At 42.3% G+C, this 18,632-nt stretch overlaps 1 protein-coding gene across 1 annotated transcript in view; it reads left to right on the top strand.

Moving 5' to 3' along the window:
- The first annotated feature begins 2,286 nt into the window (after nucleotides 1–2,286).
- Nucleotides 2,287–18,632, top strand: part of ASCC1 (activating signal cointegrator 1 complex subunit 1) — a 63,575-nt gene continuing 47,229 nt past the window's right edge. Inside the window, exons 1-4 of the mRNA XM_019538562.1 lie at nucleotides 2,287–2,422; nucleotides 3,829–3,928; nucleotides 4,658–4,755; nucleotides 8,510–8,688. Of these exons, the coding sequence (XP_019394107.1) occupies nucleotides 2,314–2,422; nucleotides 3,829–3,928; nucleotides 4,658–4,755; nucleotides 8,510–8,688 (486 nt within the window). The 5' untranslated portion in view covers nucleotides 2,287–2,313. The remainder of the gene's footprint in view (nucleotides 2,423–3,828; nucleotides 3,929–4,657; nucleotides 4,756–8,509; nucleotides 8,689–18,632) is intronic.

Below are 18,632 nucleotides of genomic sequence, written 5' to 3'. Positions count from 1 at the left end.
ACAGCCTGACAAGCTTGTCCTGCAATGCCTGACAGCTGACATGAATGAGCCACTATTAACTGGGCCAACTATGTAGTTGGGATAAAGTTAGGAATCTGTAGAGACCTGATGAAAAATGTCTTGCATTCAAAAACTCGTCTAATTTTATCTCATCTCCATAGTTGTCCCTATAAAAGATTTCATAGACATAGACATCAGGGCTGGAAGGGACCTTGGGAGATCATCGCTAATAAATTGTTGCTTCATGCATAACATCTGGACCAACACAGCTACAGCATCACTCTCACATTACCACTATAAACGTACATATGCACAGCACTGGGGGGGACCACACAGCCACTTAAATAGGAACAGCAGATCGATAAGTCTACAATCTCAGCACAGACTTCCCCCCAGAAAAATACTATGCCTGTCTACACTGTCTGTTTTCTATTTTTTTCTCCACAACCATGAGACCTAGCAGGGTATATTTTTATTTAAATCGCTATACAAGAACCATGATTATCTCTTGACAATTGCTGTGGTTTTAAGAAAAACAGTGAATCTGTGACAATGTATTTATGGACCGAAATTCAAAGTAAAATGATTTTTAAAAATGTGTTACACTGCTTTGCTTTTCCTATTCTGTCTTCATAAAGCATATGCAAAGTTCCTGAAAAAACAGAAACTCTCAGTTATAAAAACTAGTTGGGATATTTTTTTTTAAATAAATCTACAAGACATTTTTAATTGAGTTCCAGCTATATAAGGTTGAAGACTGTGATGAAATGAAAGCTGTGTGGATATACCTTATTTCTTCCATAGTTTAAATGCTTAGATTTCTTTTAAGATAAACTGAATTTATCACATTTAGAATGCATAATTCTGGGATAATAGCAATATCCTCATAATGTAGCTTCACATAATTTTGTTATATGTATGCCTCAACCATAATTGCACTTTAACTTAGTTCTTCCTATGAGATTTCCTTTTTAATTAAAAATGTACTATATGAGCCCTAAATAAGAAAGCAGAATGTTACCATGTTGCATTTCTAAGGCACCAAAGAGATGAAATATCAATATTAAATATTTTTTTACAGTTTTTAACTTTTAGTGACAAATTTGTGGGCATGCAGTGACTGTTTTACACCATTCTATCATCACAAAACAGCCAGAGCGTATGGGGTGGTTAAACTGGGTTTACAGCAGCTTTGTTTTACAAAAACAGTACAAAATAACAAGGGGTTCAGCAGTATTTCTCTCATGTCCTCCAAATTTCTAGTCTTCTGCACTTTCCTGTTGTTTCCCCTGAATATAATCTCAAACTTCCTCTCTTCTTTGGACCTCCTGGTTTTACTCTGTATACATGTATCCCCAAAACCCTTCGTGTAGATATGTACACCTTCATTTTCCTGCCCCTTGTGACATAACTTTTGAGTTGATCTAGTGCAATGGTTGTTTTTTAAAAGGTATGTATAATTAATTAATATGTGTTGTATTTTTCATAACTGAAAATGTAGCTACCAAAAAAGATGGTCCTTTTAGAAAATGTCTGTTGTCTGTCATCTCAGTTTAGTCCCAGTAGGCTAAAGCCACAGCTGTCATCCATGTCTATGCTTTGAGCAGAACAAACAATCCTATTAATAATTAGAGGGAGAAACTCTTTTCAAAATGGTGGCTAACTCAGGGCATCTGTGGCTGTAGTCATTTGGAGAACACTAGTAGATGGCCACAATTTTGAAAGAGGTCTGTTTTTTCACTTTGTTTTTTATTTTGTCAATTCTTTGCAGTAAACCAACATTTCTTTCACCTGCAGTTGACAGAAAAATTCCAGTTACAAAGAGTAGCTGGAAAAAGGACCCCTAATTGTATATGATATTAAATCGTAGCCTCCTTTAGTTTAATTAGTTTGAATTAAAACTTGGGAATTTCTGGGAATCTATTCTGTTTAGTAACCAAGATCATTGTGGACAAAAAGTAAATCCTAAACCTGACAGGCAGTGGTAACTATTTTACATTCTTAAAACTTCTCATTTTTAACAGATTTTTATATTTTTTACTGTTCACTTGTAAATTCTCAGAAAATTCATTTTATATGGAAAGAATAAATAGTATAAATTTAGGAAACATACACTGTTACTCTATTATTCATGTGGATTTATATTTCCTCTTTAAGTCCAGAACTAACCTAAAATATGGAGTTGTTCCTTATGCTTCCATAGTATCTTTTCAGAAACTCTATATGGAAAGCTGTATGGCTATACAGCTATGGCTATATTAGAAGAACTAATTTTTATTTTGGCAGAGTGCTATTACTAGCAAGAAGAGCCCAATGGAAGTCCTGCGTCCAACACTTATAAGGATTGGAGAGCGCATTTACAGGAAGAATTTCATTCAAGAGCAATCCTGTCAGAATGAAGAGGAGGATGATTTCTATACAGGTAGGAAATATAATATTCAGGGGCCAAGGAAGTGAGATCGTAATGTGTTACAAAGTAGGGGAATTCACATTTAACATTCAGAGGGAGATAGTAGACTTAGGCTCTTAATCCGCAATGAGCAGCTTGCGGGCACAAGGTTCTGCTCACACAGCAAAACCAGGGCTTCAAGCTGTAGGATAGAGTAGAGAAATATAGTAAAAGCCCTGTTTTCTGGCACGAGTGGGGAATGGGGCAGTGCCGGTAATCTAAAAATGACAATTACCTGAGGCATGGGGGTTTCTGGCCAGATGCAGAATGGAGGGCGGGCAGATGGCGGTGGCCGGACGTGGAGCAGTGACCGTGGGGGGTGGTGGGTGGCAGTGTCGGCCACTGTGTGCAAGCTTTCCCCCGATTCCCTGCAGCGAGGCAGGTGGCTGGAAATTCTGGTTAATAGAAATACTGGTTAGTAAAATGCTGGATAACAGGTCTTTTACTGTAATTGTCTTTTTCTCTAATTATCCTTTTGGCCAAAGAATGGAGTAAATTCCAGTTATGAATAGAAGTTTGGGTTATTATTAAGGTGACTTGGATACCTGCCTATGAATTATTTACTGACTAGGAATAAGCAGCAAAATGATGTCCTCTCTAAATTTGTTTTAAAAATATATCAATAAAAATGTTGAGATTTTTGTAAAACACATGTTTTTCTCATATTCCTTTGTCATCCTTATTTTGGAGTGTTTGATCAATTTACCGTAGAGAAGACGATTACTACTGTTTTCTCTTCTCTCCCCTGAACCAGCCAAAGCTCTAATAAGCTGTTTCCCCACCCTAACCCTAACCCTAACCCTTGACCACATTTTAATGCGATACCTTTCTCTCTGATTTAACTATGCTGGGCTTAAAAACAGACATGATGTGGGAGATGTGTGTTTGTTTCCTTGATGAAGGCATGAGAATTCCCTCTTTGTCTAAACACTGTTTCCATTACACTTGAGCTCTCAAACCAAAATTAACTTTTATTTTTCTTTGTCTCTCAGGACTTGCTGCTGAAGCTATCATTGGTGTTGCTCTGTTTTCTAAAAAGATCTGTAGGCTACTGCCCAACAGGCAGAACAGTACTTGGACTTGAGGAGGGAAATCCCACCAGGCTGTAGTGCAAATCACAGCCAAGAAAAAATCTGTTCTGTATTGGCTGTAACTGCTACTTCCTTAAGCTTCCAAGATTGGGAGATTTAAAAGTAGTCATTATGTTTTTCAGAGCGGGTAGTAAAGTGAAATAAAATGCAGTTGGCTGTGACAGAAGGAGCCAATTTGTTCCTTTATTTAACCTTGGGAGGAGAAGGCTAGTGAGAATTGCACCACATAAAATACTCCTAGTCTTTATAGAGAAGTTTCTAATTGTTTTTTTCCCACTTCTTTTTAAGGCCCTGGGGATTGTGCAGATGAGCCTTGTGATGCCTTCACAGTGGAAGAGACTGAGAGAGGTTTTCAATGCAAATTGGAAGCCCCCAGTCCACTATACAAGTGAGTAAACCTGCTATGGTTTACCAAACCTGCTATGTTTACCAAAGGAGCCAGTTATTCTCAGAGGTCAGGTGTAGAAAATGTACCTCACACATTTTTCATCTTGAGAAGTGTTTGGTACTTGGGAGGGTAAAAGGAGTGGACAGGGGATCCCTTTCTTTCCACATGTCCACACTCCACATTTAGCTCTTAACTGTCTGCATTAGACTGTACACTCTGCTTTCTTGCCATTGGCAGTATTTTTGGCAGTATTTTTGGGCATCTCTTAACCAGAACATAAAAGTAAATAGGAGGATGGAATAATATGGGGAGGAAACTGGAGTTAGCAGCTCTGTTGGGGTGGATGTGAAAGCCCTGGGAACACTTAGGATTTATGACCTGATGCTAATGTGGAAGTCGGTAGCTGACTGGAAAGCCTTTTCTAGGTATTTTGATCATCTTCTCAATGCTGTGGTGGTGTTTAAATAAAAATGTATATACCCAGCCGTAGCTCTGTATGATGAAAAATGACTACTCTAAATCATACCCCTTTGATCTGTGTCTTGTAGTTCTCCATACATGTTCACTATTTTGAATTTGGAATTATGTAGTAGTTTCTACAGATTCTATAGTAAACTTTATTCTTCTCCTCCTCCTCCCTGGCCCCCTCTCCTTCTAAATAAAGCACTGGTCAGAAAAAGATAGTAATGACATTCTATATTTGACTTCGTTATACCTTTATGCCTGTAGGTATATAATTGGGAAGAAAGGAGAAACCAAGAAGAGGCTGGAAATGGAGACCAGAACATCTATCAGCATTCCAAAGCCTGGAATGGAAGGAGAAATTGGTGAGCTTTGGTGTGCATGACAGAAATGTGATTTTACCCACTCTCCCTTTGATGCTATTTTGGGCACAGAGATGGGAATTGGGAGATCTTGCTTCTATCCCTAGCTGTGACATGATAGTGACTTGACTGATGACCTTGGGAAGTCATTTGACACTTTAACTTACCTTCGATATCTTGCTCACCTTTGTAAAGTGCCGTAAGATTTTTGCATGAAAAATGCAATTTAAGATTCTAGTCCAGCAAACTGTTAAGCACAGACATAATTTTAAGCCTGAGAGTAATCCTACTAAAGTCTGACAGACCATTTATGGGCTTTAGAATTAACATATGTCTGAGTTTCTCTAGGATTCTTATTACCATTATTATCAATGGGGAATTATATGTACACATTCAGAGAAAATGCCTTGCATTGTAAATCCAAATGAAATGAACTTTAAACGAATTAAAAGTTCTTATGTTTTCTTTCTTTTTATTTTAGAAATATACTGTTAGTAGTTGTCATTAGACTTTTACAATGAAAACATGCTCATTTGAAACATGTATTCTAGTTATACTTGTTTTTGTAGGAAAAGGGAACATCATAATACCCATAACTTATTGTATATGTTTAGCTTCTACAGAAGGAATAGGATGTCAAAAAGAAGTCCTGCATTGTGGCATTTTATGAGCATTATGGTGCTGATTAGTGTAGACTTTAACTGTGATTTATTACATAACTGAATAAAATTTGACCCTATGATCTGATGACCCATTTCTGTACAGAAGTGAGCAGCTAGACCAGTATTTCTCAAGTAGTGGGTCACAACTCCTCCAGGAATCATGAAAGGAAATGAGGATAGTTGTGAGGTGCTGGAAGTGTTGTTACAGTTTAAAGCAAAGAAAAGATCACTTTCCCACTCCTCAAAAGCTTTCTCTTTTAGTTCAAGTCCTCTTGGCAAGTCCCATGAAGGATGCACATGATTTACCATATTTACCTGAATCCAAAATGACTCTGAATTTAAAGCCCCCCCCCCTCAATAATTAGTTTCTATACATGGAAAATTTATAAATTTGTTGTGTATAAATGTGTAGGCAGTGGGGCAAGGAGTGGCAGGGGGCAGGCGGCAGTGGGGCAGGCAGCAGCTGAATCAAGTGCCCTGACCCCTGTCCTCCCCCATCACTTGCCCCCCGGACTGTCTGCCCCACTCTGGTGCCTGTGCACCACACATCTGCTGCCATGGTGCCTGTACCTGCTGCTATCTGCATCCCCTACCACTTGTCCCCCCTGATGTCTGACCTTCTCTGTGGTGTCTGTTTAAGCCCTGCTTCTGCCAGAGTTGGGGAGCACAGAGTATGTGCTGCCTCTGGCCCAAGCCTGGCCATGCAGCAGGTGTTGAGGTCAGGGTCACACCTGCCACTGCCATTGTATGATCAGGCTCTGGCTGGAAGCAATAGATGCTCTGTGCTTCCTTTTCCCAGCTGGAGTGGCCCCCAGTAGGAGCCAGAGCTGTAAGAGGGAGGTAAGCAGCAGTGGGGGGCAGAGACTAGAGCAAAGAAGTGACAGGGTTGGGGAGATGGGTGGTGGTTGCAGTTCCAACTCTGACCCTGGGCTTGAATAAGGAAAAAACTTCATATTAGATTTCAATATATATAATACATAGGCTTATTATTACTTTTACCTTTCACGCATTTTCATGTTGTTTTGTTTCTTTTTTTAAAAAGGAGTTGCCAACTGCAAATATTAAATGGTGATCTAGACCATTAAGGAGCAGTTGAACTGAGAGGATTGTAGATGTTACTGTAATAAACATTTAGAAACTAGCTTCCTTGAGAAGAGGAGGCAGCCTTTTTAGTGGCATGCTCCTAACATAGGAAAGCAGAGGTCATGTAGGAAACTGAAGTAAAATGAATAGCTTAGCAAAATGTATCTTGTTTACATGTTGTGGGATAAAACGTTCTACCTTTCCTCTTTCAAGCATGAGATAAAGGTATGAAGGTTTACTGTGGCCAGGCAATTCAAAGAGAATGTTGTTGCTTCATCTATTCCTCAGTCATTCTATATCATGTCATAAGTTTAAATGGAAACAGTGATGTACATAAACCAGGGAAATAGTAATGCAAGTAGATAACTATTTAAACTTGTCCTTTAACTTGTGAGCTCTTTGGGGTTGGGACTGTTGTTTACAATGCCTGCCACAATAAGCCCTGAAATATTTGAGGAATATTAATAATAGGAAGCAGTATAAATGCTCATATTCATGCTGCTAGTAGTGCTGCCCACTAATGATAGTATTGATGTAGCAGGACAGGGCCCCAGCTGTGACAATCCCTGGTGGCCACATGGTTCTTACCCTGTTTCAGCTCCTTGGGGTACCCCCCACCTTTTCCTTTTGCCTGTCATGTCTTCATGGAATTATTTTTATTGTAGAAGGGAAGCTGTCCCAAGGCCCCAGATCAGGTCCTAGTCTATGTTGGCCAGCAGTTTCCTCCCATACATAGCTGACCCTCAGTTCTGTCCTTCCAGTCATAGTTGCCCCCCGCCATGCCTGGCCCTGTCCAGAGCCTCAAGGCACCCATTGCCTGTTTGTGGCCTCCTTCTACTCCTACAGCCACCCTCATACCTCGCAGAAGTTATTCAGACAATGTCCTGGATCTTCCTGTAGGGGCCTCTTTCCTCTTGGCTTTAGTCCACTGTTATTCTGACTGGTAGCCTCCAGCTGTGGCCCATTTTTTCAAGCCTGGCTTTCTTGGCCTCAGTTCTGTTCTTATGTCAGTCTCTGGGCCTCTGGCCCCCCGTCTTTCACACTTCCCAAGTTCTGGGCCCCTTAAGGTCCCAGACCCAGGGAAGCCTGTTCCTTTTTTTTTTTTTTCTCTCTCCCTTCAGCTCTCTGGGGTCACTGACTTGGATGAGGCTGCTTATGCAGCCCTCAGCCAAGTGGGTCCCCGGCCCAGGCCAGGCAGGTCTGGTGCTGTTCAGCCCCCTTATGGTCCCTGATCCCTACAGGGCTATATGCAGAATGCCTCTTGGGCATCCCTGTGGCCTCCCTGCTGGCCCCTTAGCTACAGCTCGGTCCTCTGGTCCCAACTCAAATGCAACACAAATACAAGCAACCACTTCCAACAAAATTTCCCCCAACTTCGGGTTTATGCCTTCCTGCAAACTCTCTCTCCCCTTGGGCTCTCTCACCTCCCATTCTTATGGGTGGTGAGGGTGGTTGCCAGGCTGCCTGCTGGAGCCTCTTTTTCCCTAGGAGATCTGCTCCGTGTAGTATGTGGGGCCAGACTGCCCTCCTTAGTTCTAGTGCTTGGCTTATGTGCCCTGGGTGCTGCCCCTTCCAGTTGCATGATTCTAAGCACAGAGGTTTCCCCTTTGGCTAAATGGTCATCCTGTCTCTCCCTGCTGTAGCTTTACCCAGCTGCTTGTGGCTTCTGCGCTCAGGCTGCCTGGAATCTGCCCCACACAGCCAGCTTGGTTTTGTTTTGTTTGTTTTTTTAATTAATATATATTGTGTTCCAAGTGGAGTGTTAAAGGAGTATTCCTCCCCACCCCCCCCGGGCTTGGAAAAGCAGGCCAAGACTACTCTGTAGTAGAGAAACACTTGTCCCATAAGATTATGTTTATCTTCAACAATTAATCTTGTTTTTGTCCATTAATCAGTGAACTTCTCTGATTGGTTGGAATGACCCAAAGTCCATTTAAAATATTTTTTCACCTTTCCCAACTTGCTCAAAATTTGTTAACAAGTTGTGCTTAATATTATTTGTTTTCTTTTAGTGATTACAGGACAGCAGCGTAGTGGTGTAATATCGGCCCAGACACGGATTGATGTTCTGCTCGAGAGTTTCCGCAAGAAGCAGCCTTTTACACACTTCCTGTCCTTTGCCCTTAATCAGCCAGAGATCCAGCAGAAATTTCTGCAGTTTAAGGAGGAAGTATTGGAGAAATGCTCAAAGGTAGGAGGCTCTGAAATAGCTCGGAAAAAGCTGAGGTGATAATGGAAGGTCTTCAACAAGGTGCTATATTAATTGAATTCTGATAGTTAAAGGCCAAATTAAAATAGGCTGCTAGGAAAGAAAATGTCACTTGTGATTATTAAGTGCTCAAACTGAGTAAACAATATGAGGCTATAAAAGCAAACAATGAAGACACTGAGGTTGTAACTCATATTTACTGATGATGTTGTGAGCTCTCAGATGAAAGGTTTTGGAATATGAATGACTTTTCTGGAAAAAAATGTCTGTTACTAGAACTTAAAATTCAGTTTAATGACCATGTAGTCATTGGTTTCTTTTCTGAGGCTGTCAATGAAAATGCTAGATTGTGTGCATAAAGCAGTAGTTTCATTTTATTTAGATTTTTTATATTGGGCATTCCTAAATAAATGACTCTAGGCACAAATATGGGAAAGAAAGCTGCCAGACTGGCAAGCAGAGACTATATTGTAAAGATAAGATAAAAGTATATATTCATTGCCATTAATAGATTCAACAAGAAAATAACTTTAGATTTACATGTGCAGATTCAACGCATTCATATATCTCACACCTCATCCCCTTGCTTTTCATATGAAAGCAACATAGGTCACCTATACATGTACAGTAAGGCTGCTCCAATGTACTGGAATTTCACTGTGGTGGAGCAGACTTGATTAATTGAGTCTGTTGGAGTGTGGTAATTACCATGCTCCAACAGACTCCAGCATCACGTGTGTCAGTGTCTCCACGCTGAAAAATGGTGGCGGGGAGCTCTAACTGTGTTAAATGAGGCTGGGGGCACTGATACATGTGACGCTCTGAGCACTTTAAATAGAGTGGCTCTCAGAGCTGCTCTCATTAAAGTGCCCCCACTCCTGACACACGTGCATCAATGCCTGTTATGCCCAGGCTGCAAGTCTTTTGTGTTTCTTTTCTGGTTAATGCTGATCCCCTTGACTGCTGCCCTGAGAATGTGCTGCACCAAGTAGTACAACAGGTTCATGTTCCCATTTGCTTACAGGTTAGTGGCTACTACTCCCCTGAACACAGTTCTGAGGGGATGGCCTTCCATTATCCATGTCGGATTCAGAGATCTCCTCATTGCATTTAGATTGTGTAGCATTATTTGGTTCTGACCAATCAGCATTGCTGCTTTCTTGTGGAGCGTTACTGGTCTTTGCTTCAGGTTGCAAATTTGGTGGCTCAACAACAGGTGGGACTGCAACTGTTGCTTCTGTACTCCACTGGGCAATCACACTTATCCTGTAATTGGTTAATGTGGCAGTGCCAACCACTATTAGGTGACATTTTCACTGTACAGGACGGGGGGGGCAAAATGGTGGATCTGGCTGGTAGCTGGACTCTATTTCCCAGCAGCCCCTGCCCATATATCAGGGGCTGGTCTCCATGGAGACCCCAGCTGCTGTAATAGTTCAAGGCTAGGATTGCCACAGAGATGGGCCACAGCCATTCTCGCAGCAGAGCAGGCCGGGGGCTGCTCCACAGCTGCTGGGATCTTGCACCGGTGGCAGCTTGGTCGGGGTCAGGGCAGAGCTGCGATCTGCATGCTCCAGGCAGGGGTGCTCAGGCAGCGGATCGTGGCTCTGTCTCGGCTCCTTGCAGTGGTGACAGCCTAGTCCCAAGCCAGGGCAGAGCTGCCATCTGCTCCCTGCGCACTCCTGCTGGAGCATGGAAGCTGCAGATTGTGGCACTGCCTTGACCCCAACCAAGCCTAAGATCCCTGCCTGAGATCCTAGCAGCTTCAGAGCAGCCCCCTGCCCTGCTTTGCCAGACATCCTGCCAGCATGGCTGGGGCTGGTCTCCATGGCAACCACAGCCTTACACTATCACAGTGCAGGTGTGACTGGGGTCTCCATGGAGACTGGCTCCAGCCATGTGGGCAGGGGCTGCTGGGAAATGGAGTCCACTGCCAGCCCAGAGACTGGACTTTTCTCAGTTGTGGTATAGGACAAAGAACATGTGAGTGCACTTACAACTGCTGTTTTACCTTCCTAGTAATCGTGGGCCTTTTGGTCTATGTGTAGCTGCTGTGGGGCGCCTGTTCCCTTTGTCAAGGCCTAACTTACTTATTTATAACATGCTGTTGCAAGTCTATTTTTAATAAGCTCAATTGTAACCTGAGAATCCAGTCTATAAACAGTACTGCCAGCGTCTCATTCATTGTAGCATGCGCTGCATTCCAGTATGCAAGAAAAGTGGGCCATCTTATGCTATACTGACTTCGCCTCTTCTTTTAGAGAGCAACACATTTTTTAAAGATTGTACAAATTGTTCAGCTAGCCCAGTTGTGGCTGGGTAGTATGGTACAGAACTAATATGCCAGATGCCGTTTTAACCTGTGAACCTTTGAAATTCAACTGAACTGAATTGTGGGCCAGTGTCAGTTACAACTTGTTCTGGCAATCCTGTTCTTGCAGACAGCTTTAACAATTTTTACAGTGTCTGTGCTGCTGTAATGGTTTTTATACAGAAAATGTATTGCCATTTGGAGTGGGCATCCACTGCCACTAGGTACATCATCCCTAAAAATAATTGCGCAAACTCAGTATGGAGCCATTGCCAAGAAGTGCATGGTCATCCCTATGGGTGTGAGTGGTGGTGGTGGTTTGGGCCTATTCTGTACCTGCTGATATTCTGTATGTTTCTTAAGAAAGCATTCTATTTGTGCAGCGTCTAGCCACTATGCAAAACTTTTGGCTAATAATGCCTTCATTTTTATAACTTATAGGTCAGTAGCGCTCAACCTTTTTTGTGCCAGGACCCATTTGTAAACATTCATGACCAGTCGTGACCCGTGACCCAGCACCCCTCACCCCAGCCCCCTAGTGTGTGGGGGGACAGGGTGGGGGTATGCGTAGGGCCTGGGAGGTGTCAAACAACCCCTTGCAGGCTGGAACTCTGCAAGGAGTGGGGAGAAATGACAGTGACATGGGCACAGCTCCCAGTTCCCCTGGCCCTGGCGCAGCTATTTGCTACTCAGCCACAGCATGGACATGGGCACAAGGAAAGCTCTGCATCTCCATGGGATGGATCCAGTGGTTCCGCAAGCCAAATTTGGCATGTGAGACTTATGTTGGCAAATCCTGCTTTAGTGAATAGAGAGAGAGGTTTTCTTTTCAGTATTGTCCCTTCAGTGTGTTGAAATTAGATTCTTTCAAATTCTAGCAGGTCCAGAAATCTCCTTGCCACGAGGTTTTAGATCCTCAACATTTTTTTCCCCCTAATGTGTGATGTAGTCACTGGCAGACGGTGTTTTGCATATATCTGTTTTGCGGGTATGAGGTGCTTTATTTTTCTACTCTAGCTCCTCTAGCATGAAGGTTCCTAGATATATTGCTGTCTGTTATTTCAAGGAGTATATTGCAACCCCATATGTCTCTCAATCATTCCACAGCCAGTAATGCCACTCTAATACCACTTTATCTCACAGCAGGGTCTGCTAGAAAGCACATCAGTAATGAAAAACAGTAATTCAAAACTGTGCTTCATAGTGCAATAAGAGAGCTTATAGATCTGTCCAAAGCAACAGGGGATTTTTCAGGATGCTTAGAAAAGCCTGAATAGGGTTCACTTATAGAAGCTTCCTCTTTCTGTTCCTGCTGCAGATTACAGGTTCAGAACACTGCAGGATCAGTTAATGACGCCAGCACTCAAAAGAGGCTGATTAATGATAAGAAAAAAGGGACATGCCTAGGTGTGTAAATTAGGATTTCTTCTGGTCATTGAGCATTTGTGTAGAGCTCTTTCCTCTCTCTCAAATAGTTACCATGACAACTGTTCATCCATATTTTATAATGTAGCCTTCTGTGTCAGTGTAGACCATGTAACTTTTTTGACTTCAAGAATGATAGTTATATTAGGGTTTAAACATTTTAGGCATCATTCAAGCCTTTATAGTACTTAGTCAACTATACAGTGAAATTGAATATTGGGCTTAGTTTGATATCAGCCTATTTTCTATGTTGTTTGCATCTGACTATTGGAATAATAATGTTGTTGTGGTATGGCGGGTGTAGGTGTCTGGGTGACACTGCAAGCCTTATATTCTGTGTTAATGGATGAGGAGGACTGAAATGTTTGTATCTCAGTGTGGAGGTGAAACTTCTGTCACTGAAAGATTTTTAAGAGCAGATCAGACAAACCCCTGCCTAGCATGGTTTAGATATGGATGAGCTTGCTTGAGCAAAGGGTGAGATGATATGACCTCTTGCGGTCTGTTTCATCTTGTAATCTTCCATGCCTCTCCCCTGGGCATCGCATGGGTGGGTTCTTCTCGAACCTGACCGTGGCTCTTTGGGCTGAACAGCTTGGTTATTTGGGTGCCTTTGGGTCGGTTCCCCAGGGGTCTCTCCTGCCACATCTTTGATTATGTTCAGATTGGGAGGACAGTGTTTGGTCCTGTCTCCCCTGGTGCCTTCCCTTGGTCGTTCCTGCTGTTCCTCCTCTGTGGGGCCGTGCCTCTCCTACACCACGCCTGACATCAACTGCAACGTTGTCACCTGTGTTGTCAAGGCTGATATCCTGAACCTTCTCGGTGCTTGGTCTCTCAGGATCTAACGCCCGCAGGCTAGCGATGATGCTTCTATGCCAAGCATCTCCTATGGCCCCCCTTCTCTTAGCCTATATGGCATCTGGCCTCGGCACCGTTCCGTCCCCCGGCGCGTCGCCTCTTCCCCAGGTTTGGTACTTGCTGTCTGTCAGCTGCGTCCAGATCCTGATACTGCTGGGTCCTGCCGGGCTCCAGTCATCGCTGCAGCCTTCCTCTGTCCACGTTGACCCTTGTAAGTAGATCCTCAGGCCCTCTCTGGCCCTGTGTTCTTGTAGTGACCCCTTCCTGGGGTACCCACCAGGTCCTTTCGCTGGTCCCAGCTCCTCTTGGCTTTGGCCACTTTTTTTCTTTTGATCTTCTCCTGTGGTGGCTCCACCCACCACGGTTTCACTTTTGCCATGTTCGGCTTCTGGCGCAGTATCCCGCCACTTCACTGTCTCATCTGATAAGCCTTTTCCACACAGCCCTACCTACTTTCCTATCATCCTACGTAAAAGGAATTTTGATGTATGTTATTCTCCACCACCCTTTAATAAGTAGGTGTGTGTGGTATAAAAAATAGTTTGGTTCGTTCAGTCTTTGGATATGTGATAACAGGCTGCAGCTGCTGCCTCTCAGGGAAGATAAGTTTTCTGAGGTGTTAATGTTTTGTATTCTGTAACTATCAAATACAGATGATTATATATGGTAAAAGGAAGGTGTCTCAGAGTGAAAGGAGGGGTGTATAAAAATGTTTTCTAACCTTCACTCTAGTTTCTGGTCCATCTGCTATTTCTTAATTTACTTTGAGGAACTATGAATTACTTTACTAGTTCCTTACAGGTACATAGTTCAGGATTAGAGAGGGCTTGTATCTTGGTTCTTATAACTATATAAATACCAAAAGATCTTAGGAGGGTAAAAAAATGTAAAATGGTTTAGGAGGATGCTGGTCCAATAGCTAATTTATATTTCCATAGGACAAGTAGATTATCTTCTGGGACCTGGTCTCTTCCTTAGTATTATGGATTGGGAGTATTGAAGGGACTATGCACTTGAGCCCTGAAAAGTTTAAATGTGGCTTCAAAGAAGACCCTGTCTAGCATTCTGTCTAATGGATGGGATCTGGGACTGAAAGTGAAGAATGGTGAGGAAGGAGGGTGTAACAGGGAGCTGTTGACCCTTGTTACTGAGACAAGTGTAGGAAGAAACTTACTGTGCTGGCGATGATGTAGCAGAAAATGCTGATGTCATCAGCCAGCATCAGGAGTGTTCACTGCACCTGGAAGACAGAGAGCACTGTTAACTGAGAACCAGAAATGACAATGATAAATGGAATGACGAAAGAACAGTAAACCCCCAGAAGGGGAGCCTAGAACCATGGTGACTTAGCGACAGTGAGGATTTTTATGTGGAGGCACAATAGCGACGGAGGGTAATGTCCCTCAAGAAGCAAGTAGCAAAGATATAGAAGTTGCCTGTAAACTGGGGAGAGTTTGGCAGATTTCAGATTAGGTAACAAGAAGTAATTAGAGACTTTGTTAGAAGTTGATAATGGCATAGCGAGACTGTAAAGATTTTCTGACATTGCTCTACCCAAAGTGGGGGAAGAGTCCTGTTGGACAAAGAAGCGGTTTCTTCAGTTATTCATTTTTTGTGTTTGTGTGTGTTTCTGTATGGGTTTAAAGTGTGGTGATGAAATTATAAATAAGATGAGTACATGAATGTCGTGAACCATGTTGCCTGTTGTGAAGTCAGCAGATCTCCAGTCACAGAGATGCATTAAGAGAGTAAATACATTAATTTCCAACTACAACCATAGCACAGAGTGGCACATGTGTTCTTTTCCAAAAAAAAACTCCCATCAAGTCGTGGCAGGTGAGTAAAACACAGGAGAAACTCTGAATCAAAAAATTTCTCTCTATAATTGACTTAGGAATAATAACGCACTCACAGAGGGAAATTTTTACTGGGGGAGAAGTTGGATTCTTAAGGCTACAACAGGGAGGTTAGTTGCCATCTTCACCCGTGCAGTTATACACATTTCATAGTTGTTTGGGGCTGGAAGGGACCTTACAGATCACTGGGTCCAGCCCCCTGCACTTGGGCAGGAAAGACTACTGGGTTCAGATGACCCCAGCAAGCTGGGCATCAGAATGCTTTTGGAAGATCACCAGGGTGGGTGACTGTACCACCTCTGGGGGGAGCCTTGTTTCAGACCCTCAGTACTCTACTTGTAGAGAAGTTTTTCCTTATGTCTAGCCTGAAGTGATCTTCAGTCAGTTTGTGCCTATAATTTCTTGTCCTGCCTTGCAGGGCTTGGGTGAATAGATGCTCCTCCAGCCCTTGATGTATGCCCCTGATATACTTACAGGCTGCCACCAAGTCCCCCCTGAGTCTTCTCTTTTCCAGACTGAACAATCCCAAGTCTTTCAGCCTCTCCTTGTATGACTTGGTCTCTAGGCCTCTAGGTCAACTTTTCTATCATAAATCTATTTGTGAATGTTCTTGTGTCATATTGTGTCAAAATTGTAGAAAATGATGGACTTAAAATTGTGTTACAACAGTTGAATCCAGGATCTTGTAAATATTTATGAAAGACCTCTCCATTTGGGCATGGTGGTTAGAAAAAGTTTGTCAGTATTAAAATGTAGATGCAAAAGAGTGGCAGGCCTAACTAGTAAATAGACAGGGAAATCAATTATTGTTTTCTTCTTACTGAATCAGAACCTTTTCATTTTCAAATACACACACACAAAGGCTTTATAGGTGGGGAATAAATTATTTAACTTTATTATCACATGTGTTTTCACTTATTTTCAGAGAAATTCCCCCCTGACTCCCTCCTCCCAAATGAGGAAGATAAGTGTTATGTAATCCATTCCCTTCCTTTTCTTCAGCACTTCTCAAATTCTGATATCCTCCTTGCTTTTCCCTTCCCTAGGATATATAGTTTTGTATGCCCAGCCACTAATTGTAGACATGCTTTCATAGGCCTGACAGAACGTTTTTGACCAATAGGGGGCAGTACGTGAATGATCGGCATAGTCAGAATTTTACATTGACTCTTATGTAATTATTTTTAGAATCCAGGTTTAATAGCAGTGGCTTTTTTGAGAGGGATCAGCGATTTCCTTTCTCTTTAAATCATTTTTATATTTGTATTTGTGTTTGTGAATATACTTTCCGAAACACAAAGCACAGACCTGAGCTTTTTTATAGGTTATCTGCTACTATTTTGTCATTGTGTAGCATCCAAGGGTTTCAGAGCATTTGAAAAACATCAATATGTCTAATGTGAACACGCACAAGATCACTGTAAGCAAGGGTGTTCAGCTGTTTTGATTCTTGTCATCCACAGTATTGATATGAGGCAGTTCTATATTTAAAAAAAATGTAATGTATGAGATGAAGTGTGCCTAAGAGGGTCTCAGTTTGCCACGTAGGGCCATAGCCAGTTAAAGACAGGTATGTCTGTGTGTGTCTGTATCATTTGTTGCTGCAGGGTGTGCCTGCCCCTTATGCTCCTCTTGGTAGTGTCTGACACGCTACAGCTCTATATTATTATTATAAAACAAATGAAGATGTCACAGAACCTAAGAAACTCCCAGTATTTCACAAGGCAGGCATTGCAAAAGATCTTTGATGTGTCATTTATATTATGTATACCTGAGGAGAAAGGGAGCTGGCAGAAGATGAGCATTTCCTTACTTTCTCTGTTACGGAGGATGAGTAGCTGTGGTAGTTTTCTCCCAACCCTTTCTTTCTGTAGGAAGAAAAGGCAGAAAGTTACCTCTGTCCTGTGGTCCCCACCCTCCAGTGTGGGGAGTCTGCTTGGATAGTTTCCTATAGAGGAGAAAAAACACATAGGAACTTCCTAGTTGGGACACCTGTTCTTTCCTTATCATTCACCAAGAAATACTTAGCTGTGAAGTCAGGCAGAAAGCAGGGCATGGTGGCACCTTAAAGACTAACTCATTCGGAAAGGCATTCACTTTCATACTAGGTAGCAGTTTCTGATCCAGGTCCCTCTTGGCCAGGAACTAAATCTTCCTACTGCTCTCACTTCAGATTCTGTGACTAGTGAATCTAAATGTTGTGAAAGGTTTAAACCAGTGAAAGAAGAGGGAAGCTTTTCAGGATGGAGGAAGGTCAAAAACAGGGACCTGTGCTAGGCTCAATTTTGTTCCAGTGTTTTTATCAGTGGAAAGTATGGGTACACAGTGAAATCTCCAAGTTTGCAGATGGCACCAAATTATTCTGGGTAGTCAATTCTTAAGCTGATGGAGAGGAGCTTCAGAAATATTTCACCAAGATAAGTGGCTGGGCAAAAGGCAGGTGAACAGAAGGTAATACACCTGGAGGAAAAAAACCTCAACTATATGTACACAATGCTGTGTTCTGAATTAGCTGTTATGACTCAAGAAAGAGACCCTGGAGTCATTGTAGATAGTTCTCTAAAAATGTCAGGTCAATGTACAGTGGCAACCAAAACAGCCAGTAAAATGTTGGACATCATTAAGAAGGGAAATGAAAACAAAACAGAGATCATCATCATGCCATTAAACAAATCCATGGTGCACCCACATCTTGAATATTGTGTGCCATTCTGGTCCCCACATCTCAAAAGGAATATAGTAGAGTTAGAAAAGATACTGAGAAGGGCAGCAAAAATGATCAGAGTCATGGAGCAGTTGCCATACCAAGAGAAACTAAAAGAGCTAGGACTCTTCACCTTGAAAAGGAGAAGGCTGGGGGGGATATGGTAGAGGTTTATAAAATCATGACAGGCGTGGACCAAGTGAACAGGGAATTGTTGTTCACTAAGTTCTAGAATACCATAAGTAGGGGGCACTTGCTGAAATTAGTAGGTGACAGGTTTAAAACTAATAAGATTAAGTACTTTTTTATGCAATACATAGTTAACTTGTGGAATTTATTCCAACAGGAGGTGACGCCAGTGGATAGCATACCCAGGTTCAAAAAGGGACTGGATAAATTAATTGATGATAGATCTATTAATGACTTTTGAACAGAATGGTTGGAAATATTTTCTCTGGCATCTCTAAACCAATGATGGTGGATGCCAGGGAGAGTCCCGAATTGAATATAGCTCACTCTAGAGATATCTGGTTCAGTGTTCTCCCTCTACAGCAGTCACTGCTGCCATTGTCAGAGACAGGATACTGGACTAGATAGAGCCTCAGTCTGACCCAGTATGGCACTTCTTAGATTCTTGTGTTTTAAGCTTGGGGGAGGGAGGACTGAATTTCCCCTAAACCAAGCAGAAGGAAAAGAATATGCTTTCAGCTTTTAGCAAAGGAGAAGGAGTTGGCTTCTCTGCACTTCTCTAACACAGTGCTTAAAGCCCCTG

Source organism: Crocodylus porosus, unplaced genomic scaffold (genome assembly GCF_001723895.1).
Source record: "Crocodylus porosus isolate Cpor-Errol unplaced genomic scaffold, CroPor_comp1, whole genome shotgun sequence".
NCBI lineage: Eukaryota > Metazoa > Chordata > Crocodylia > Crocodylidae > Crocodylus > Crocodylus porosus.
The sequence above is the reverse complement of the archived record's forward strand: the minus strand, read 5'-3'. Positions and strand labels throughout refer to the sequence as shown.